This window comes from Phacochoerus africanus, chromosome 8, assembly GCF_016906955.1.
Source record: "Phacochoerus africanus isolate WHEZ1 chromosome 8, ROS_Pafr_v1, whole genome shotgun sequence".
NCBI lineage: Eukaryota > Metazoa > Chordata > Mammalia > Artiodactyla > Suidae > Phacochoerus > Phacochoerus africanus.
The window spans coordinates 66,512,656-66,536,317 of NC_062551.1; the positions used below are offsets into that span (position 1 = coordinate 66,512,656).

At 51.1% G+C, this 23,662-nt stretch overlaps 1 protein-coding gene across 6 annotated transcripts in view; it reads right to left on the reverse strand.

Annotated features, from left to right (window-relative positions):
• The window catches only part of NPHP4 (nephrocystin 4), a 110,477-nt gene that overhangs the window by 32,110 nt on the left and 54,705 nt on the right, over positions 1–23,662 (reverse strand). For all 6 annotated transcript variants that reach the window (XM_047791230.1, XM_047791233.1, XM_047791232.1 and 3 more), the window contains 3 exons: positions 17,393–17,531; positions 2,612–2,673; positions 172–279 (listed from right to left, as the gene is read on the reverse strand). In XM_047791230.1, coding sequence (XP_047647186.1) covers positions 172–279; positions 2,612–2,673; positions 17,393–17,531 — 309 coding nt within the window. The remainder of the gene's footprint in view (positions 1–171; positions 280–2,611; positions 2,674–17,392; positions 17,532–23,662) is intronic.

The following is a 23,662-nucleotide window of genomic DNA, read 5'->3' on the forward strand; positions in this document are numbered from 1 at the left end:
AGTAGGTGAAGCAGGAAGAAGGCAGCCAACGTCCAGCCCCGTCCCCACGGCCGCATCCCAGAGAACCTTGAAGGTCTTATCCATCTCGCCAAAGACCAGGGCAGCTTGCAAAGTCAAGGACTTCAGCTGAAGTCTGGCGTTGGGAGCCGTGGGGGCAGGGGCGGTACTCACCCCTGGGGCCTGGGAGAGCGCGGGGCTCCTGCGGTGCTGGGAGCGGGGTTCAGCCGAGCCACGCTGGGCCGGGGACCGTGGGGAGGCCGCCAGCTGGGAAAGTGACAACTGGAGGAAAGAAATCTCAGGTAAGGTGACAAAATGCAGGCCAATAACATCCAAAGCCCCCCCAACGCTGGCACAGACCCTCCGGAAGGAGGAGGATGTGCCACAGCCACAGAAGACCGTCGGATCTGCGAGCTCCCGGTCAGTGCTGCTCTGGACCCAAAGCTGTGTCCTAATTCTTCCGTTTTAACTCCCGAGGGGTCAGTTCTGGGATCTCCCCCAGATCATAATATTTGAATAAAAATATTATTAACAAGGAAAAGCAAGCGGAGAAGAGGAAACGGCCTGGGAAGCCGTGGTCCTGGAACCTCCATCCCAGCCCTGACTTCTCCAAGACCCCATCCGAGTGAACCCCGGGGCTCCTACACCTTGAACCTGCCAGCTGAGGCGGTGACCACAATGGCAGCTGATGTGGGGCCCCAAGCCACCACTTCGCAGCCGAGTGACAGGGGCAGGTCCCTTGGCCTTCTAATGCCTCAGTGTCCTCACCTGTGAAATGGGGATGCTAACAGCACCTGCATCCCAGAAAGGCTGTGATACCTGGAGAGACTTTGGTAAGTGTCACGAATAGAGGCTGGTGTGGCGCAACGGAGGGCACACGCTCTACTGGGGACCCCTCTCAAATCCTGGTCTTTTTTTTTTTTTTTTTTTTTTTTTTTGCTTTTTAGGGCTGCAGCCACACCATGTGGAAGTTCCCAGGCAAGGGGTCGAATCAGAGCTGCAGCTGCCGACCTACGCCACAGCCACAGCAATGCTAGATCCTTGACCCACTGAGCGAGGCCAGGGATCCAACTGGCATCCTCATGGATACTAGTAGGGTTCATTTCCGCTGAGCCACAATGGGAACTCCCTGGTCTCTATTCATAAGGGACACGTTACAAATGGGTCTTCGCCATCAGTAGTGACAGTGGCCCGAGGGAGGTACTGGTACAGAGATCCCGATACACAAGGAGTGTTGAGGAAGTGGGGGAGGGGCACGTGTGGCCCCGGGGGGTCCAGGCGGCATCCCAGGGGCAGAGAAGATCCTGAGGTCTGCTCAACTTCCCTCAGAGCATGAGCTGCCCCGGGGTGGGGGGGAGGGTGGCGACAGGTGCTGCTCTGTGGTCCCTCAACACCTGGGCAACAGAGAAAGCTCTGGAAAAGGCTGGGACAGGCCAGTGGGGTGTCCCAGGAGGCTGTCCCCAAGCAGGTGTCTTCAGACAGATACAAGGTTCATGTCTCGTCCAGTTTCCAAGCTGCATGGGACACACGAAAGCCACTTCCTGGGGAGCCTGTGACACTGAGATAATCAGCCTTTCTAGAAAGTCCATCTCCAGGGTGATGTTGGCAGACAAGGTGGGTCCTGAGGAGGACCAGCCAAGTGTGACCTCATTCAAAACCACGCAGCCAGAGCCAGGCCAGAGCCACAGGTGGACCCACAGCCACTCAGATCCCAGAGCGGTGGCTGCACATCCCCGCCGCCCGAGGAGACATCTGCTCTCTGACAGGCTGGTCAACAGGCCGGGCCTCTGCTGGCTGCAGCCCTGTCCCCCCGCCACCAGCTGCTCGCACACCGGCCTGGTGACCTAGCAGAGAGGGTCGGAGGGGGAGGGGCGAGGACCACACCTCAGCGTCTCAGGGCAAAAGAAAGGCCGTTGAGGCCTGGAAGATTCTTGGCCATTAGACACAGCTGCCAGGGAGAACACAGCCTCTGAGTGTGGAAACGGGCCCTCGATGACAAACTGGAGGGTCTTAACCCTCGGAAGTCACCGCCCGGACAGCCAGCACTGGCCCATCTGCCCTCTGGCTCCCAGGATGCTTCCCAGCCCCACAAAAGTAACAGGACCTCAAGTGCTTTTCTTTGTGTCTTCTTTTTCTTTTTTTGGCCGTGCCTGTGGTAGTTTCCAGGCCAGGGGTTGAACCCATGCCACAGCAATGACCTGAGCTGCTTCAGTGACAATGCCAGATTCTTAACCCACTGAGCCACAAGAGAGCTGCGGACATAAACTGCTTTTAAAGATGCCTGGAAGACCTCTGTGCACCCGGAATCTTTTTTTTTTCATTTTTTTGGGGGGTCTTTTTGTTTTTTAGGGCCGCACCCCTAGCATATGGAGGTTCCCAGGCTAGAGGTCGAATCGGAGCTATAGCTGCTGCCTACACCACAGCCAAAGCAACATAAGATCTGAGCTGCGTCTGTGACCTACACCACAGCTCACCGCAATGTCAGATCCCCAACCCACTGAGTGAGGCCAGAGATCAAACCTGCATCCTCATAGACGCTAGTCGGGTTCGTTAACCGCTGAGCCACAACAAGAACGCCCACCAAGAGCCTTTAAATAATGGACTTTGGACTTACCCCGGGTCCCACAGGTGAGTCCTGGGGAGTGGTGAGCCCCTGGGGCGGCAGTGCTGGCGGGCCTAGGAGGAAGCACATGGGGGCAGGCAGGGGGCCATCAGCCAGGGCGAAGGAAGGGCACCCGAGCCCAGGGTATCTCCTCTGGGCAGTAACTGGTGCTGCTGCTGGAGCTGAGCAGCCGCCACCATACGGACCTAGTGCTCAGAGGTTGTAGGGGATTCCTGGGCCGGCTCGATCAGACCAGGGTGGTCCCTCGAGTCTCCACCTGCAGGATGGAGCGAGCTTTCTCCCCTCCTCCCTGCGCATGCGGCATCCGCATGCGCAAGGAGGGGAGAGGTTTCCAGACACTGTAGGCTCCCACGTGCTCACCTGCCTTCAGGGGCCAGGCCCTGAGGTCGGCCGGGCAGCTGTTGCCCAGGCTGAGGCCCACTTGCTGTTTTGTGAAATAAGAAACTGCTACACAGACGTGTGCGGCAGATGCGGCAGCGGGCGGGCCCCGCACTCCGGCCCTCGCATCACTCAGTGTCCGTCCTCTGAGCCCCTCTCACTCTAGAGCTGTGTCAGTACCAGGAGGAGCCCAGGGCCCCCAGAGTGAGGGGCCCAAGAGTGAGGGGCCCCCAGAGTGAGGGGCCCAAGGCACTCGTGCCCTGGGGGATGCCAGGCTTTTTCCTGCAGTGCCCCAGGTGCCCGCCTGTGGAAGGAGCAGCTGTCCCCACAGCGCTGTGTCCACCTGCCAGCACAGTCCCCACAGGAGGGGGGCAGGCTTGTATTTGTCTGTGCTGCTTCAGCCCCATCCCAGGCCCTGCACCCCTCACGAGCCCCGACACTGCCCGGCTCCGGACTCTCCGCACTGTGCCGGGGCATCTGGGGCCACCATGGCCTCACAACCATCCTGCGCTTCTGCCCTCACCTGCCAGCCACTCCACCTCTAGGCAAGAGCGAGGCTGCCCTCCCGACCTGGGCGCATCCTGACGGGGCCCCTGCCCACCTGATGGCCCAGGTGCGACCAGGCACCCACCAGAGGTGACCCACTTGGCTCCCCTGAGGACACACCTGCCCTGCTCATCACAGTCCCTGCATGGTCAGGACTCTGGTCTCTGTACAAGGACACCACCCCACCCGGCTGGACTTGAGGACATCCCGGCCCCTGAGGAATCAGGGCCCTCCCCCAGGTAACAAGGCCGTCCTGTCACTGCCATGTGGCCCTGACTGCCCTCACTCTGTGGTCTCACTCCCCAAACAGACATGTGTGAGCCCCAGAACAGGCAGAGCCAGCGAGCAGCTCACACGGCCCTGAAGCCCCAGGCCCGCAGGGCACCTGGCCCGGGGAAGCCCAGGCGGCACCTGCACCTGCTGACGCCCGGTGCCCACGGGCTGTGACGTTAGACACTGTGGACTCTGAGTAGAGGACACTCAGCCCCCATCGAGCTCTGGACGGCACTGAAGCCTCGCCCACCAGGGGGAACCAGCTTTGGGAGCGCCCCCCAACCCGGCCCTGCTGTGACTCTGCCACCATGGAATCCACCTGGCGGGGGGGTTGGGGCGCTGCAGACTCACTCTAGCCTGAGGGGTTTGGCTGGTGAGGAATGGAGGCTGGAGGGAACCCCCCACCCCTGCCCGGGTCCCCACCAGAAGGCCCCACCTGAGCTAAGTAGAGGCTCCTTTCTCACCAGCCAAGTTAACATGGTTCCTGAGAACTCAGCACCCTCCAGCCCCAGGAGCCTGTGCTTTCTGTAATGAGCCACTTGGGAGGGACTCCCCTGGACTCTCTGTGACTCCCCGACTCTCCGTGCCCCCCTCTGTCTCTCTGTGAACCCCCTGACTCCCTCCAACTCTATGACCCCCTCTGTCTCTCCGTGACCCCCCTGAGTCCCCCCGACTCTCCATGACCCCCCAAAGAACTTCCACTCGCTGAAAGGCACTGTCAGCAGAAGCTCAAGTGCCCAGTTCTCCCTCCAGGCCTGCTTCCAGAAGCCCAAATGACCTCCACTGGACTGAAAGGCAGGGTGAGGCTAGCGGTCTGCCCCAGACCTGGGCTGTCACGTCCCCCCGGGTCGCACACCTGCACCCCATGCCCCTCTGCATTCGGCCTGGGACTGGAAATGGGTTGGGAGGGGGGACCCCATAGACCTGAAACCCGCTCCACACTCCAGGGCAAGGGGGGCAACTTTTCACATGGACACTGCTTCTCAGACGGCACTTCTGGTGAGTTGAGGGCCAAGGTCACGGAAAGATACAAACGGAGTACACAAAGGAGGCATCCCCCAGGCCGGACCACCAGCCCGAGCCAGCCCTGCGGAGGCAGCACGGAAGGCTTTGCCCCTCAGTGCGCACTGCCTTCCCGAGAAGAGAAGGCTCTTGCTTCAGCGTGGCTGTGCATTCACGGTGGCGGAGGGGGGCACCGAGGAAGGGAGAATCTGCAGGCAGGGCCTGATGAGGGGGATTCGGCAGGAAAATGCTGCTGCAGGAGCTTAACTGAAAGGATAGGCAGCTGTTGCTTGGCCACCAAGGCTGGGAGGGGCAGGCAGGGAGGGGGTCTGGGGATGTCACGGGTTGGGGCCAGACAGCAGCCCCCAAAGGCAGGCGGAAGGAGGGTCATCACAGCCAAAGATACAATCACTGTGATTTCCCTTTTTTTTGGGGGGGGGGCTTTTTAGGGCTGTTCCCACTGCACATGGAAGTTCTCAGGCTAGGGGTCGAATTGGCTACAGCTGCCGGTCTACACCATAGGCACAGCAATGCCAGATCAAGGCCAGGGATGAACCCGCACGCTCCTGGATCCTAGCTGGGTTTGTTACAGCTGAGCCACGACGGGAGCTCCACAATCGCTGTGATTTAAATAAAGATTGCGAAGAAAAGCTTTCCCATCAGACCTGGAAAATAAAGGACTACTCAGTGTGTAACGGTACTCCAGACAGTAAGACTTCACAAGGCAGTCCCATTTGAAAGGTCCTTATTCCTAATTATTTGGGCTTAAAAAGTCATTCTCCCGAAGACTTCGATCACAGGGATGGGAGAAGCGAGCAAAATCGAGGAAGCAGTAAAGGGACAGGCAGCTGGAGGATGGAGTGGGCGCGGGTCTCTGGGCGGCAGGAATCCAGAGCAACGATGGCTGAGAACCGGAGGTGCCCTAACTCGGTTAATCAGCCCGGGAGGAGCGGGGAGTGTGTGCGGTGCCCTGAGCCCCAGGCGGGGGTCACCTTCAAGGACAGGCTCCCAAACGTACCCTCCCTGCTGGGAGCCTCGGCTCCGAGCTGTTCACGGACGGACGGACGCTCCCCTGCAGAAGGCGCCCTTAGAGTCCTGGCCGCTAACTTCTGTCCCCTGTCTGAGCTCTCACTCTCCCCTCTGCCGTGTGACTTCAGGACGACACCACTCAGGGAGACGGCGTTCGGGCCAGTGTGGGCAGCACAAGAGGTCACAGCCACGTCAAGGATCTAACGCAGTGCTTTCTGGGAAAGACCATGATGACATGTTTTCAATGACCCTTCTACTCGGCTGCTTCTGTATCTGTTAAACAAACACACCAAAATGATGACACCGCCTGAACACTCAAAAGCAAAATACGGGTCACAGAAACTCCAAGTTCCAAAAACTGGAGACAGAGTGCCCTCTAGCGGCTCCTCCCACGGGCAGTAATGAATGGACCTTTGCTCCCTGGTAATTTTGCAGAAGAAAATAAAAGGGATAATTCAGAGCAGAAAGCCAAAGCACCTCACTCAAAGTGACAGCCACACATCGTTAAGATTTCCAGAGGCACCATACAAGCTGGTAAAATATTGAAGCAGGAAACGTTTCCATCATAAGTTAAACACCAGCAGATATTTCAGCCTCTTAGATTGCATCTTGGGAGGCAATGTTTTCAAATGCTTGGAACCTTGGGGTACCGGCGATCGCAGTAATGGGACATGAATGCCACGATAAATCCAAATTAAATAAACCAAATGGAATCCAGTTCCATCCATGCAGATCTGCTGGTCCCCAAACGGGAGTTGGGAAACAGACGACGCTGTCATGGCACATCTGCGCCAGCTCAATTCCTGCTCCTCCAGCCACCGAAGCACCCACTCCGGTCTGCCAAGGACACAGCACAGATCTCCCGGGAAAGAACTTGGAGCGTGTGCACCTAACGTCTCCGAGTTTTAGACATCACACTGCAGCTCGCCGAGCCCCACACACAAGAGCAACAAGAGGGGCTCGGCTCAGCAGGCAACAGGAGCGTCTGGAGCCCAAAGCCAGGTGCCTCGTGGGGAAGCCCCCCCAGGGGGCCCCCACCCAGCCCAAGCACCGCTCTGTGCCCAGAGGCCATCTAGAGGTCGAGAGGGGGGCTTCCGGAGGACAGACCCGGTCTCACTGGCAGGAACTACAATCTCGACTCATTCGATGATGGGGAAACCCAGTACAGGCTGGTCACAACAGGGGTGTGAACTCACAGCGGAAGTAGCCGCGTGCAGGGAATTCGCGGAAGGACCTGCGACCATCAGACACTCTCACCCACCTGAACCCACCCTCTCTCCAAAAGCAGCACCAATGGTTTCCCTGGGGTCAGAGGGGGCTGGCCCAGCCCCACCCCGTCCCCATCATCACACAGGGCGCCACCGGCCAGGGACCGGGCAGAGCAGGGGGCTCATCTCAGGATTCTTCCTGGACGACTGAATATAAGAAGCTCTTCCTGCCAGGATTCCAAGGCCCAAGGATAACCAGTAGCTCCCGGAGGCACCGTGTAGGGAAACCCTGCCTGGAGGGAAGCCGACACGGAGCGCTGGAGGGTGAGCAGACAGGGGACTGAGAGACAGACAGACACACGGAGGCTTCACTTCACTCAAGTGCCCGGATGCAGCCAGGCCACAGGTCAGGGCTCTGCCGTCACGTGAGCCAGTCACTCCCCTCCCTGTCTCAGCTGTTTTGAGGTGAGCTTCTGTCCCCCGCATGGAAGAGTCCTGAGTGACCCGCGTCTCCACCCACGTGTGCCCAGTGCTTTCCAAAGGGCGGGTCTCTTGGGGCAACCGAAAGATGAGTCAGCATAGATGCTCCTGGGACCATCCCTGGGGTTGAACACATGGCCACCAAGGAGCTGCACCTCTGCACCTTCTGGGGCCTCGTTGGGACACTGCCTGGCCTGCGACTAGGTGAGGTCAGGCGGCTGGCCCTCGAGCTGGGAAGAGTGGCGGGGGGTCACCTTGGGCCAGAGCAGTAGGGGGGACCAGACCCCTTCCAGGCCTTTCTTTGTGGGGCAGGGCTGGCAATACTCAGGATGACAAGTGCCACCTGTGACCACAAAAAGCAGAGCCATCACCAAACCACAAGGACATGGAGCGAGAGGAGGAAATAAACTCTTCTGGTTTCTGGTTGGGTTTTGGGGGGCGGCGGGGCAGCAGGCTTGAGGCGTGTGGAAGTTCCAGGGCATGCAGAACACACGCCACAGCTGTAAGCAGAGCCACAGCAGTGCCAACACAGGATCCTTAACCCGCTGAGCCACCAGGGAACTCCCAAAACCCTTCTGTTTAAACCAGCGAGACTTAGGGATTATCTGTTAACCATAGCAAAACTGACTGATACACTGATGCACTCCAACAGCAGTAGGGGGGAGAAAGAAACAGGAAACACACAATAACGTAAAATAAACAGTAGTCTCTAGAAAGGGCAGGAGAAGCTGGAAAGGAGGACCTTCCAGGGAGGAGGCATCGGAACCAGTTCCTAGAGACGAGGGCAGGGAGCTCCCTGGTGGGCTAGTGACTAAGGACCTGGTGTCACTGCTGTAGCGCAGGTTTGATCTCTGGCCCAGGAACTTCTGCATGCCTGGGCGTAGCAAAGTAAAATAAAACAAAATAAAGAAAGACCAGGGCAGGTTCCCACGTGAAAGGACAAGAAGAGCTTAGTGTGTTTTTTTTTTTACCATGGAAGTACTTTAAAATACTTCTACATTCCAGGTCAAAGGAAAGAGAAGTGGAAATCAACAATTTAGGAAGAATGAACACGACAGATCAAAACGTATGGAACAGGGTCCGAGCTGTACTTGAAAGAAAACTGAAGAACCCTGAAAGTTACCGTTATTAAAACCGATAAATGGAAAAAATGCTAAACGTTCAACTTTTTAAAAACTTCTCTTAAAAAAAATAAGAGTTGGACTCGATAAAAGCATACAAAATTAAATTTTAATTAAGTTTATTAAAATTAAAACTATAATTAGAAACTTAAAAACAAAGAACAAGAGAATCAATCAGTAAAACCAAGAGCTAATTCTTTGAGGAGAAAGATGACATGTCGAAACTTTCGTAAGCCTGACAAAGAAAGGGAGAGAAATACTGGGAATGAGAAAAGAAATATAATCAAAAAGAAACAACAGGCCCCAAATGGGGTCACGTGTCATCTGCACTAAGCCACCATCACCAAAGACAGCTTAGTACCCAACCCAACTGCAGTTTCAACCGTGCCCAGGAATGGGGTCCTAACAGGCCCGTTTGGAGTTTCCTGGCTGGCACCAATGAGGTGACCACCACGCATACCCTTTCTGTGCCCAGGAGGAAGGTGAGGTAACCGCTCTTTCCTCACTGCCTGCCCCCCGCCCCCCAGCCCCCCTCTGCCTCTTCCCTTTGTCTGGCTCCTCCGAGCACCTTCCCCCTTGCTAGATGGGCAGCTGCTGCCTGATTCGTGAATAAAGCCCACTAGAGCTTACATTTTACTTGGCTGAATTTTCGTCATTTAACAATACAAATTAGAATTTCTTTTTTTCTTTGCGAGGCCGCACCTGCAGCCAAGTTCCCAGGCTGGGGGTCGAGTCGGAGCTGCAAATGCAGCCCATGCCACCAGCACGGCAACACCAGATTCCAGCTGCATCAGCAACCCACATGACAGCTTGCAGTAACACTGGATCCTTAACCCACTGAGCCAGGCCAGGGAGCTAACCCACATTCGCACAGAGAGACAATGTCTGGTCCTTACCGGCTGAGCCACAACAAGAACTACCCAAATTAGAATTTTTGAATGAGATACAATTTTATCCCAACATCTTTGTAAACTAAATGAAATTGACTGTTTTTCTAGAGACTGTCTCCCCAAGGTTAGCACAAGATGAGACAAAAACCTGCACAGATGGATCACCATATAAACAGGAATTTAAATGGTTGTCAAAACATCCCTTCAAGAGGCATCAAGTTCCTGATGGATTTATAGGTAAATTTTATTGGACCTTCGAGAAGCAGGTTCTGCCTTTGGGCCAAACTATTTTAAACCACAGAATAAGATGGGAAGCACAGGAGTTTGCATTGTGGCTCAGCAAGTTAAGAACCTGACTAGTATCCATGAGGGTGCAGGTTCGATCCCCGGTGTCACTCAGTGGGTTAAGGATCCGGCATAGCCGCAACCTACAGCATGGATCACAGATGCTAAAAAAGAAAAGAAAAAAAAAAAAGGTGGCAAGCACAGAAATAGCCTAAAGATTTAAACACCAACCTCACAGGAGCACAAGTCACCCAGACATTTGGTAAAACATTATCCCAGGTGTGTCCGTGAGGGTGTTTCCAGATGAAGTTTGCATTTGAACAGGTGACTCAGTCTCAGAGGTTTGCCCTTCCCAACATGGGGGTCGGGTGGGGGCACCAACGGTTGAGTCTGAAAAGGTGTTGTAAGGAAGAACTGGCCCTCCTCCTGCTCAGACTTCAGTCTCCTGCCCTGGGGTGGGGGTCGGGGGTACCCCTCAACCCGGTTCTCAGGCCTTCAGACCCAGGCGAAGTCTACATTAATGGCTCCCCTGGTTCCCAGGCTTTTGGACTCAGACTGAAGCTAGGCACCAGCCCCCCTGTAGACGGCAGAAGTGGGGCTTCTCAGCCTCCATAACCACATGATCTGATTCCCCTTCGTAAATCTCTTCCTATCCCCTAAGTATATCCCACGGCTCTGCTGCCCTAGAGAGCCCATTTCCCACGAAGAGCATGCTCACGGTACCAACACCTGAGAGACACAACAAAAGAGAGAGGATCTGCAAGGTACGGCCCACGTCAAGTTCGGCCCACAGGCTGTGCTTACAAATAAAGTTTTATTGGAACAGAGCCACAGTCATTCATCCTCCAAGGCTTTCACCCTACACCTGCAGGGATGAGCAGCGGTGACAGAGCGCTTCTGGCCCTTGAGCCCAGAATATCTACTATCTGGCCTTAAAGTCTGCTGACCTCTGCCACAGATGAACCCCAAATATGGAGACAGAAACATAAAGCCTGAACACAAGTTAATCAAATCCAGACACGCAAACCTGTCAAGTTCCCACCCGTTAGTCTCTATCTAGTTCTTTAAAATCCTGTTTGTATCATAGCGGAGTTACAGTTTCTGTCCATTTCTGCTGCACCGCAAAGTGACCCAGTCATACATGTATACACATTCTTTTTCTTATATTCTCTTCCATCATGTTCTAGGGATTGGATCGGGTTCCCTGTGCTGCACAGCAGGACCTCATTGCTCATCCGTTCTAAACAGAATAGCTTGCATCTACCTACCCTCTGCAATAGACTCTTTTCAGAGCAGTTTCATAATCACAGCAACACTGAGCAGAAACTACAGCGGGTTCCTGTATACACCTTGCCCCACATACACAGAGCTACTCCCACTATAAACACCCCCACAGAGTGGGACAGAATTCCTTCTGCTGCCTGAAGTCCCTGCTGGTTGGTTTGTTTATTGTCTCTTTATTGGCTGGCAACACGGGCACTGGTTTGGGGTCCACAGCCTCTCTGTGCAGAGACTGTGTCTGCATCTGGCCTGGTGGCCACTTTGTTTCCATGGAGATTTGGATCTGTACTAAATCGGGCCAGTGGTTGAAAGAGGTGTGACCATGTGGCCACTGCCCGCCAATGCTGCCAGCCAGGGGGACGATGACACGGACAACAGGCCACAGTGGTGAAGCGTTTGCCCCGCCAGGAGGTCCCGAGCACCCTGACAAACCTTTACGCATCATCTGACCTACGACCTCCGAGAGCCTCTGCCCATTTTTTTCAGCTGTTTCTCTGCTTCTTATTGCTCTGGAGGAACTCTTCCTATGATCTTTCTTCCGTCCAATCTTCTCCTTTTTCAATTCATTTTTAATGGTTTATGTATTGCAAATATCTTTCAGTCTGAGCTTTGTCTTTTAGCTTCTTTGAGGGAGGCTTCTCTCATAGAAAAGCTTGATATGGTACCATAATCACATTTCTCCATCTTCTCTTTTTTGTTCATGCTTTGTCTATCTTGTCTAAGAAAGCCTTCCTAACCCCAAGGACACAAAAATGTTCTCCAGGAGTTCCCTGGTGGCCTAGTGGTTAAGGATCAGTGCTGTCACTGCTGTGGTGTGGGTTGGATCCCTGGACCAGGAACTTCCACATGCTGTGGGGGTGACCAAAAAGGAAAAAAAAAAAATATTCTCCGAATTTTTTCTGAGACTCCTCAAGTGTTGTTTTTCATATTTAGGCCTTTAATCCATCCATTTTACAGCCAAGGAAACTGAGCGGCAGACACATGAAGCACCTGGTCTGGGATCATCCAGCTGGGGAGTCTGAACGCACAAACCACCCGCGATCGTTTTCAAAGCCCCTCACGTGCCGCCATCTGTCCATGAACTTTCAGAACCGACCGTCTTCACGGCACGCTGTCCTGAAGGTTCATCCGTAAGGACACGCAGAGGCCCGCCTCGTGCATTCTAACTGCTGTGCGGCATCCACTGGCCAAATCGGTCTGCATATTCACCCATCCCCCGGACCGGGACGCCGGCCGCTGTTCCCACCCTTCGGCCACTAAACCCACAACGGTGTTTAGCCCCCGTGTCGTAGGAACGAGTTCCTCCTTGCCACGGGCATCTGGAAACAGCACGCCCCGTGGCAGGAAATTAACGAAACATTAACCAAACTGCTCTTCCAAGCGGCCAGGCCAACCGCGCACCCCCCTGCATGGGGAGGGCTCCTCCTTCCCAAACCCTCCTCAACCCACATGCTGCCAGGCAGCCAGGTGTGCGCAACAGGAGGGAATGAAATGCCTTCTCGTTGTCCTTTGCGTGTCTCCGACTGCGGCTGAAACAGCACGTCTCCACATGCTGACTGGTTATTCTGTTCCCTCCTCTGTGAATTCCCTCGTCGTATCCTCAACCCGTTTTTCTGTCTTGGTGTTTATTATTCCTTATTGATCCGGAACAGCTCTTTCTATCATCTTTCTTCTTTCGAATCTTCCAGTTCTCAAAGTTTCTAACATTTCTAAAGGTTTGTTTTGTAATCCATCTAGATTCATGTCTGTACACGCTGTGAAGCTAGGATCTGATTATGCAGTTCCACTCGGACAGCCATCCCAGCGCGGCCTGAGACTGTCTGTAAGGATGTGATGTAACTGCTCTACGTTTGGCTGGGCCATCCTTAATCCTTAGCTGCCAAGGGAACCAAGGAATTAGGATGGAACTGAGGTTACTAATCAGCCAGTGGATGGAATTAAGGTTGCTAATCGGCTGACCTTGAGACAAGATGTCCTGGATGGTCACAACCTTTTCTTCCAAGTGAAAGGGAGGCAGAAGGAGCAGAGTCAAAGAGAGGTTAGAAAATGCTATTCTGCTGCCTCTGAAGTGGAGGAAGGGGCCAAAGATGCAGGTGGCCTCTGGGAGCTGGAAAAGGCGAAGAAACAGATGCCCCTCCCCACCCTCCGCCACCCAGAGCCAGAGACCTTGATTCCAGCCTGGGAGAACTTTGGACGTCTGACCTCCAGAACCATGTGACAGTAAGTTCATGCAGTTTTAAGCAACTAATGAGCTTACAGCCGTTTGTTACAACAATAATAGGAGAGGAAGATGCTCCTGTCTGTAACTGTTATGCATCACACTTTTTATTTTGTCCTGCTATCTCTCTGTCCGTCTCTATACCAGTGCCATCCCGCTCTAGATACTATGATTGTACAGTAAGTCTGCAAGTCAAGGAAGGGAAAGCCTCTCTTCGAAACTGCCTTGGCTATTCTTGAATATGGAATTTTTAATTTTTTTTTTTTAAAGACTGTATCCTGAGAGAAAACAAATGCAGTGCACAGAGGAGACTTCTAGGCAGAGGGCCTGAGCCAAGACTCAAAGTCAGGAAACAAGGACATGCTTAGTGAATCACACGAAGCCCAAAGCAGCTGGGAAAACCTTCAAAACCCACTGCCCCCCTAGCCCTGGGGTAGATGAATTCAATCGCCTAGAGGCCATGAACAGCAGGCAAAGACTGCTGACCAGATTCACCCTCCCACCTGAAACAAAGTTTTTTTAACTAACAAAATACACAAAATGACAGCTTTTAAGACACCACGGAATTCAGGCAGCCAAGGAGCCTGAGGAACAGGAAACTGGAGAAGAAAGCCCTTCATTGTCCCCACATCACTGGGTTGAGTGGCTCTGCAGGTGGCAGTGAGTGGGGTGGGGTGGGAGGGGACCCAGCCACAGCATCGTGGACCAGGCTGAGACTCCACGGAGACGGAGGGAGCTGGAGCTTGCAGGGCTGATCGCAGGCGGGAGGGCGCACAGAGAGAGGATTCCAGCCACTTCCAGAGGGTCCCTCTAGGACTCAGTAGATCCCTGATCAAGAAACTACCCAAAGGTGGGCAAAGGACCACCCGAAGAATTAGAGGGACCAGTACTCAGTGATCACAGGGGGCCAGAAACAGGCTGTTCTTACAGTCTGGCAACCCTCGAAATTCAGGGGCATGAGGCAGAGCATGGAAAGCGGTCTGTCTCATTGCTCTCATCACAGCAAGGAAGGATCAGCCCTCAGACTAAATGCTTATCTGGTCCCATCTAACAAATCTTTTTTTTTTTTTTTTTTGGCCACCCCGTAATGCACAGAGTTCCCACTGCTTCTAAGGTGGGTGGCGGATTAAATCTGCATCCTGGCACTGCAGAGACGTGGGTGATGCCACTGCACCACAGTGGGAATGCTCCCATCTAACAACACTCAAGGGCAAGACCCAAAATGATCAAGAGTATTTATCAGCTACAGAAAATATTCAGCACTCACCAGGAGAAAATTCACAGAAGTCCCGCTACTGTTGACATTGTTGTCTCTGCGAGGATGTTGGTTGGATTCTTGGCCTGGCTCAGTGGGTTAAGGATCCACCATTGCTGCACGCTACAGCGTAGGTCACAGATGTGGCTTGGATCTGGTGCAGCTGTGGCTGTGCCTAGGTCAGGAGCTACAGCTCCATCCATTTCAACCCCTGCCCTAGGAACTTCCATGTACTGCAGGTGTGGCCATAAAAAAAATAAATAAATTAAAAAACCTGATCCAGAACTGGCCAAGATGTTAGAATTGGCAAACAAGGATATTAAAGCACTTATACCTGTATTTCACACGTTCAATAAGCAAGATAAAACACTGAATACGGAGAATACAAAAAAGACCCAAAGAGGACTTCTGGAGATGAGAACTGCAATATCTGTGATGAAAAATACACTGGATGGGATTCATGGCAGGTCAGACACTGCAGGAAAAAATATGAGTGAACCTGAAGACACAGCAGCAGAAACCATGTAAGATGGAACACGGAGAGAAAAGTCTACAACTAACGGAAGCGGTGAACCCGCTGCAGCCTTGCAGCCGGACACAGGTACCAGGAGAAGAGAGAGAGGAAGGCAGAGGACAATCACTGGGGAAAGAATGATCAAAATCGTTCCAACTGTGATTTTAAAAACCCCAGAGACCCAAGAGGCTCAGTGAACCCCAAGCGAAACATCAGGGAAAGTTCAACTCTGGGAAATTGAGGCAGTGACAGACTAGGCTTCAAATCTCCTCCAAGCCCATCGTGAAAACAGACAGGGCAGCTGAGAGAGCAAACCCAGAGCCCACAGGCCACACCCCGGGGATGCCAACAGGGTCACCCTGTCCTGGGTGACAGTTCGTTTGATTAGAAGGGCTTCAAACATAGCTGGCTGCTTGTTTCCAGTGCCATCACCACATCAAAATTCAACACCTGAAAATTCCTTTCCAGGAAAGGTAATCATGTTTTTCCTTAAAGGATAGCCGTATAGGTTCCTTCTTTAAAGAAATAATTTATTCAGGCATTTCAAGGACCGGGGTTAAAAACTATGTTTATTACTTTAAATGACAGTTATTACATGTCACTATTGTCCTTTTAAGTAATGTGATCAAAACCCAGAATAATTATATTTACATCTTATCACAAAATATATACATTTCTCATAATCTAGGATACTATCATTCTTTCATACTCACATTTCTTAGAGGTTTGTACTTGTTTAATTTTTAAAATATATCTATGAATATATATGAAAGAAGGAAAGATCCTAGATTTTAAAAAGGGAATGGGTTAGAAATAAGGCTGACCTTTTTTGTTTGTTTGTTTTTGTCTCTTGCCTTTTCTTGGGCAAACCTGGGAGAACCAGTTAAAACCATCAAATGATCCGCCTTTGGGGCAAGAAGGAACATATATTCAATAGGAGCTCTGTCCCGAAGCAATCACCTATGAGGTGTTTTAGATGAAGAGTTTTAGATCTCAGGAAATCAGGGCAGCCCATGAAGATGGGGGCTAGCACTTCGGGGACACTGTGCTGCTCCCACCAACTGTAACATGAAAATCAACAGGACCAGCGTCCAAACACTAGAATCTCAACTCAAAAATTCACTCCCAAACGACAAACTCTGGCACCTTTGCACCAGCACCGGGGACCTGCTCCCGAGAGGCACTGGCCAGCCCTCCGTGGACACCCCGCAGCGGCCGGCAGAGGAGAGACATGGGGATGCAGGATTGAGGGATTACACCTGTTCATTCCCCACGGGCTTTCTAAGAGACGACTGCCTGTGATCCAGAACGTTCTTTCAGCTGGCAAGATCTCTTGGAGCCAGGGGCTCGGTGCTCTCTCAGGGTCCCCTCCTGACCGCCTCCTCTTCCGTCCACCAGGACGCTGGCCTGGCTGTCCTTGGGGATAAGCCAGGAGGCCCTGAACATGAGGTGGTGCCAGCCTCTGATGCCAGCCTCAGCAGAAGGCACTGGGGTAGCCACCGCAAAGCTGATGCCCACGATCACACATGGGGGGGACGCACACCCACGGGAAGGGCATCACTCTGCCGGCAGCCCTCGGTGCCCGTCTCAAAGCCACACCCCGAGGTGGTGGCCGCCCCCCTCTCAGACTGGGCTCCAAAGGAGCAGAAAGCATTTCTTAAAAACAACAAACTCGCGGCTCCATTAAGGGCACAACAGAGCTGGCAGTCCGTGCCTTCCGGCCAGCCTCTAATTCTCGAGCCCTGTGTCTGCAGGACACCCACGCGAAGGGCCCCTTTAAGGGTCACCGACAGACCTTCCAAGGCCCTTGGTTAGGGGGTGGAAGTAACAGAGCCGACTCGTGGCTGAGGCACAAGTGACAAAAAGCTGGGCCATGCTTCTCCACTGTCTGATTCTACACCTCCGTGTGCAGCAAAACTGAACCAACTGATTCAAATTAAGGCAATCTAGGAGTTCCCATCGCGGCTCAGCGGCAAAAAACCTGACTAGTATCCATGAGGACACATGTTTGATCCCTGGCCTCGCACAGTGAGTTAAGGATCCAGCATTGCTGTGAGCTGTGATGTAGTTTGAAGATGCAGCTCAGATCCCATGCTGCTGTGGCTGTGGTGTGTAGGCCAGCGGCTGTAGCTCCAATTTGACCCCTAGCCTGGGAACTTCCAAATACTGTGGGTGCAGCCCTAAAAAGACCAAAAAAAAAATTAAAGCAATTTGAGTCAGTTATCTGATCAATGTTGACACAGCGGGAGCCATGCCTCGAAACTGAAGCCTCAGCTCCCTGCACACACTTACTTGAAGGGGACGTGGGTGGCTTCCTGGAGAGCTGCCGCTCGGCCTTGGGGCCACTGGCGTGGCCTGTGGGTGTGTCTGGGTGTCCTTCAGGGCTCAGCGAGTACTGGAACTGGACCGTCCCCGACGCCACCTGCTTCACCTGCGACCACAACAAAAGCAATGACAGCCACGCTCCTTCGTCAGCACCCGCTGGTTACAACTCAACCAGGAGCAGTCGGCGTTGGCCCAGCCCTAAAACAACCACCGTGGGTTGGAATCCCCCAGAAGACCCTCACACGGGCAGAAGGCAACAACACTGATCCAGTTTTGAATGCGTTTTTTTAATGAACCTATGGTAGGTTGACTTTTTTTATTTCGGTGCATAGTTCTTTGAGTTTTAGCACATGTAACCACCCCCAGAATCCCACCACCATCAGGACATGGGTCAGCCTACCACCCACAACGCTCCCTCGTGCTGCCTCTTCATCCCCCAACCCGCCAGCACCTGCACCAGCCCCCCGACTGTGCTGCTCTCCACCCCCGTCTTCTGTCACATACATGGGACCACAAGGTCTGTAACCTTTGAGACTGGCTTCGTTCACTCCCTGCGATGCTGCTAGGACTCATCTGAGCCGTGGCATGTGTCCACGGGCATTCCCTCTCAGCCGAGCAGCGCTCCCCTGTACGAGGCAGCACAGGGCTTGTATCCATCCACACTGAGGCCCGTCTGGGCTGTTTCCAGCGTGACTGCTCATCAGCAGCAATGCTAGCAACATCGGTGTACACGTTCCTGGGTGAACCTAAGTTTCCACGTCTCTGAGTTTCACTTCCCTGAGAGCAGGACTGCTGGGTCACATGGTATGTGGCTGTTTAACTTGATAGGAAAGTGCTCAGCTGTGACTGACTTCTGGACGCTATTCTGCGCCATTCATCCGTGTGCAATTCCCCTACCAACAGCACTTGAGCTCTGATTTCCGTGGCTTTCCCGAAAGCCTTGAACTTGACTTTGAGTTGAATCCTCCAACTTTACTGTTCTTTTCAAAAAGTGTTTTGGCTCTTCTAATTCCTTTGATTTCCTGTATCAATTGCAGAATCAGCTTGTCTATGTCTATTAAACAACCACACAAGAATTCTGATAGAAATTGCATTAAACCTATAGATCAATCTGGGGAGAATTTGTATCTGTATTACGTTGAGTCTCTCGATCCACAGCGGTGTCTCTCCATTTATTTAAGTTTTCTTTGATCCACTTAAGAGTAACCCATGAGAATAATGACATGCAGCAAGAGGAATGTTTTAGAGTTTTCAGCATTCAGATCATATACATATTTTTCATTTTCTAGATTTACTTCATTCTAACAAAGAGAGGCCTTTGTAAATAATACCATTTTAAATTTTGCTTTCCAAATGTATATATTTTGATAATATATGTAAATGTGGCGTTTCTGTTGTGGCTCAGCAAGTTAAGAATCCGACTAGTATCCATGAAGACATGGGTTCGATCCCTGGCCTTGCTCAGTGGGTTAAGGATCCAGCGTTGCCATGAGCGGTGGTGTAGGTCGAAGATGCAGCTCGGATCCCGTGTTGCTGTGGCTGTGGTGTAGGCTGGCAGCTACAGCTCCGATTCAACCCCTAGCCTGGGAACCTCCATATGCCATAGGTGTGGCCATAAAAAAACACCCCCTCAAAAAAAAAATAGAAATGTGATTGATTTTTCTATCTTGACTTTCTGTTGTATCCTGCAGCCTCCTAAATTCACTGGTCTACTCCAGGAGTATTTGGTAAATTCTTGGAAGTTCTCTACAGAGAAAATCATGTCTGCAAACCAGGACTCTTTTGTTCCTTCCTTTCCAATCTGTATGTTTTAAAATTCTGTTTTCTTGCTTAATTTCACTGGCTAGACCTTCCAGGACAACACTGAATAAGGTGCTGAATGTTATGAATGGGCATCTTTCACCTGTTCCTGATCTAGGGGGAAGCATCCACTCTTTCACATCTGGTGGGACGCTGACTAAGGGACTTTGGTAGATACCCTTGATCAAGCTGAGAACATTCTTTATTCCTGTGTGCTCAGTTTTTCTATTCTCTTTTTTTTCTTGTCTTTTTATCTTTTCAAGGCCGCATCCACGGCACATGGAGGTTCCCAGGATAGGGATCGAATCGGAGCTGTAGCTAGGGGCCTACACCACAGCCACAGCAACGCCAGATCCTTAACCCGCTGAGCAAGGCCAGGGATTGAACCCGCAACCTCATGGATGCTAGTCGGGTTCATTAACCACTGAACCACGACGGGAACTCCTGCTCAGTTTGTTGTCATAAACGAATGCTGAATTTTGCCAAATGCTTTTTCGGCATCAATTGTCATGATCACATAGTTTGCCTTCTTTAGGCCGTTACTATGATAAATTACATCTTTTGATTTTCAAAGAGAAAACTGCCTTGCATCCTAGGATGAACCCCCACCTGGTCCGAGTGTATTGTTCTTTTCCCTATTATTGGATTCAATTTGCTAATATTTCGTTGAACAGTTTGCCTCGAGGTTCACAAAGGGCGTGTATTCACAGTTTTCTTGTCCTGCCTTTTTCTGGTTTGGGTATCAGGGGACACAGGCCTTGTTGCGTGAGTTGGGGATTGTTCTCATCTATTCTGTTTTCTGGAAGGGACTATAAAACTGGTGCTATTTTTCCATTAAATGTTTAGTACAACTTAGAGTGACTAGGCCTGAATGTGTCTCATTTGAAGCTTTTTTAACCGGGAATTCATTTTCTACCGAGTCATAGGACTGCTCAGGTTATCCAGCTCGCCTTGGGCAAGTGTTGATAGTTTGTTGTTTGAGAACCGAATCCACTTCACCTACACTTTCGAATTTGTGGGCACAGGGCAGATTACAGGCACAGGATCCCCGGAGAACCTTTGCCTCCTGTGGGGTCTGCAGGGGTCGCCTCCTTCCCTTCCCCGCATCAGTGACGTCTGCCTCTCTTGACGTTTTCGGTCTTGTCAGAGGTTTGCCAACTTTACAGATCTTTCCAGAGACTCAGTTTGCTCTTTCACTGGCTTCCTCTAGTTTTCCCTCCGTGAATTTCTATTTTCATTCGTTTTGGTTTCTGCTCTTATCTTCCTTGCTGACTTTCTTCTGCTTTGCTTTAGGTTTATTTTGTTGTTCTATTTTCCAGTTTCTAAAAGTGGAAGATTAGATTACTGGTGTGAGAGCTTTTTTCTGTTCTTATATAAGCACTTAATGCTATAAATACCCTGGTAAGCACATTTTAGTTGCATCCTACAAATTCTTTTTTTTTTTTGTCTTTTTGCCTTTTCTAGGGCCACTCCCGCGGCATATGGAGGTTCCCAGGCTAGGGGTTGAATCGGAGCTGTAGCCGCAAGTCTACACCACAGCCACAGCAATGCGGGATCCGAGCTGGGTCTTCAACCTACACCACAGCTCATGGCAACGCCGGATCCTTAACCCACTGAGCAAGGCCAGGGATCAAATCCACAACCTCATGGTTCCTAATCGGATTGTTTCCACTTCCTAATCGGGAATTCCACAATGGAAACTCCCCTACAAATTCTGAGATGTCGTATTTGCTTTTCTGGCAATTCCAAATGTCTTCTATGTTTCTTGAGGCTTTCCCTCTGACTCGTGGCTTATTTAGAATTGTACTAATTTCCAAGTGTTTCTAACTGTTTACATTCTCTGTGTTATTAGCGTCCAGTTTAATTCCATTATGATCACAGAGTATACCTTATATAATTTCCGTTCTCCTAAAATCACTGAGGTTTGTTTTATGACGGGATGTGGTCAGTCGTGGTGAGTGCTCCACGTGCACCATGGAGGAAGGGGATAATCTGCACTGGGGGGCGTGTTCCGCAAAGACCGTTTGGAGCCAGACGCTTGAGGACATTGTTCTGATCTTCTTCGTGCTGGGGGTTTTCTATCTGCTTATTTACCCTTTACTCCAAGAGGAGTGCTGAAGTCTCCACCTACACCTGTCAGTGGGTCGATTTCTTCTTTCTGGTCTACTCATTTGCTGCATTTTGAAGCTCTGGGTAAGGTGCATACACCTTCAGGATTGCATGTCTTCTTGGTAAACGGACCCTTTTCATCATATGCGATATCCCTCTTACTTCCTAGAAATTTTCTTTGCCCTGAAGTTTACACTGTCTGGTGTTGCCGTGGCCACTCCTGGTTTTCTTTTGGTGAGTGTTTGCATGGAACATTTTCCATCCTTTTACTTTTGACCTGTTACCTCATTATAGTTCAAGTGAGTCCCTGGTACACAGCATAGAGCTGGGCCTGGAGTTTTTATGCAATCCAACAGCGTCTGTCTTGACGTTAGTGTGTTCAGACAGTCAGACTACTTACATTTCATGTAATTACTGGTGCGTCTGGAGTCAGGACTATCATTTCATTATGATTTCTTCTTCCTGTTGTTCATTCCTGTTTCCCCCTTCCTGCCTTATTTTGCTTTTGTTTGTTTGTTTGCTTGCTTTTTAGGGCCGCACCTGGGGCATATGGACGTTCCCAGGCTAGGGGTCGAATCAGAGCTGTAGCCGCCAGCCTACACCAGAGCCACAGCAATGCAGGACTGGAGCCGCGTCTGCACCCTACACCACAGCTCACGGCAATGCCAAATCCTTAATCCACTGAGCAAGGCCAGGGATCGAACCCGCAACCTCATGGTTCCTAGTTGGATTTGTTTCCGCTGTGCCACAACGGGAACTCCTCCTGCCTTATTTTGAATTATCCCATTTTACCTATCTACTGAGTTTCTTACTGTCTCTTTGTACCTTATTTTTAGTGATTGCTCTAGAGTTTACAATGTAAATATTTAACTTTCCTCAATCCACTCGAAATCTACATTTTATTACCTCGAGTGGAATGTAGAAGCCTTACCACCCTACAGGTCCCTTTACCTCCCCTTTATGTTATAGCTGTCTCGCCTGCTACACCTACATACCTTAAAAATCCTATCAAATACTGTTATAACTTTTTTTTCTTTTTTTTTACAGCCACACCTCAGCACATGGAAGTTCTTGGGTTAGGTGTCGAACGGGAGATGCAGCTGAAGCCTATGCCACGGCCACAGCAATACCAGATCTGAGCCGCATCTGTAACCTAAGTTGCATGTGATGGCAACGCTGGATCCTTAACCCACTGAGTGAGGCCAGGGATCAAACCCACATCCTCACAGAGACAATGTCAGGTCCTTAACCTCCTGAGCCACAATGGGAACTCTGAGACACTGTTCAAATTTTTGTTTCAACCATCAAACATATTTTGAAGAACTCAAAAGGAGAATACTGTATTATTTTTATCTTTTTTGTTGCTTTCTTCATTCCTGATATACCAAGTTTCCATCTGGTATCATTTCTCCTCTGAAAACAAAAACAAAAACAACAAAAAAAAAACCTCTTTCATTAATTGTCTTAGAGCATGTCTACTGCCAATGAATTCTCTTAGTTTTAGTTCATCTGAGAATGTCTGTATTTCGCCTTCATTCCTGCGGGATTTTTGCTAAAATAGAATTCTAAGTTCCAGGCTCTTCTGTTACTGCTTCTACAACGTTGTTCCATTTCCTTCTGGCCTCCGTGGTTTCTGCTGAGGAACCACAATTATTCAAACTGCTGTTTCTCCATAAGCAATGCATCATTTTTCCACGGTTGTGTTCAGGACTTGTCTTGATGTTTCAGCAGTTTGATGGTGGTGTGTCTGGAAGTGCATTTCTTTGCATCTATGCATGGAACCACTTCAACCTGTAAGTAAGTCTTTTGCCAAAGTCGAGGAGTTTTCAGCCATTATTTCTTCAAATAGTTTTTCCACACAGCACTTTCTCTTCCATGGGGGCTCTAACGACACAGGTGACCGCCTCTGGGTGCTGCCCCACAGGCCCCTGAGGCTTCATCCATTGTCTTCCAATCATTTTTCTCTCTGTGGTTTGGGCTGGATAAATCCTATGGATTTATCTTCAAGTTCGTGGACTTTTCTTCTGTAGCCTTCATTCTGCTACTGAGTCTACCTAGTGAATATTTTGGCCATTTCGTTTTTCAGTTCTAAAATTCTCATTTGCTTCATCCTCATCGTCTATCTCTCTGTGGAGACTCACTTTCCCTTTGTTTCAAAGGTGGTTGCTCTTATCCACAGGAACCTCTTGATAACACCTGTGTTAAAGCCTTTGATCACTGAAACGTGAGTGTCATCTCAGGATTGCGGTCTGTTGCATGTTTCTCCCCTGCAAGTTGAGATTTCCTGGTTCTTTGTAAGTTAAGTTTAAATTTTATCGTGGACCTTTG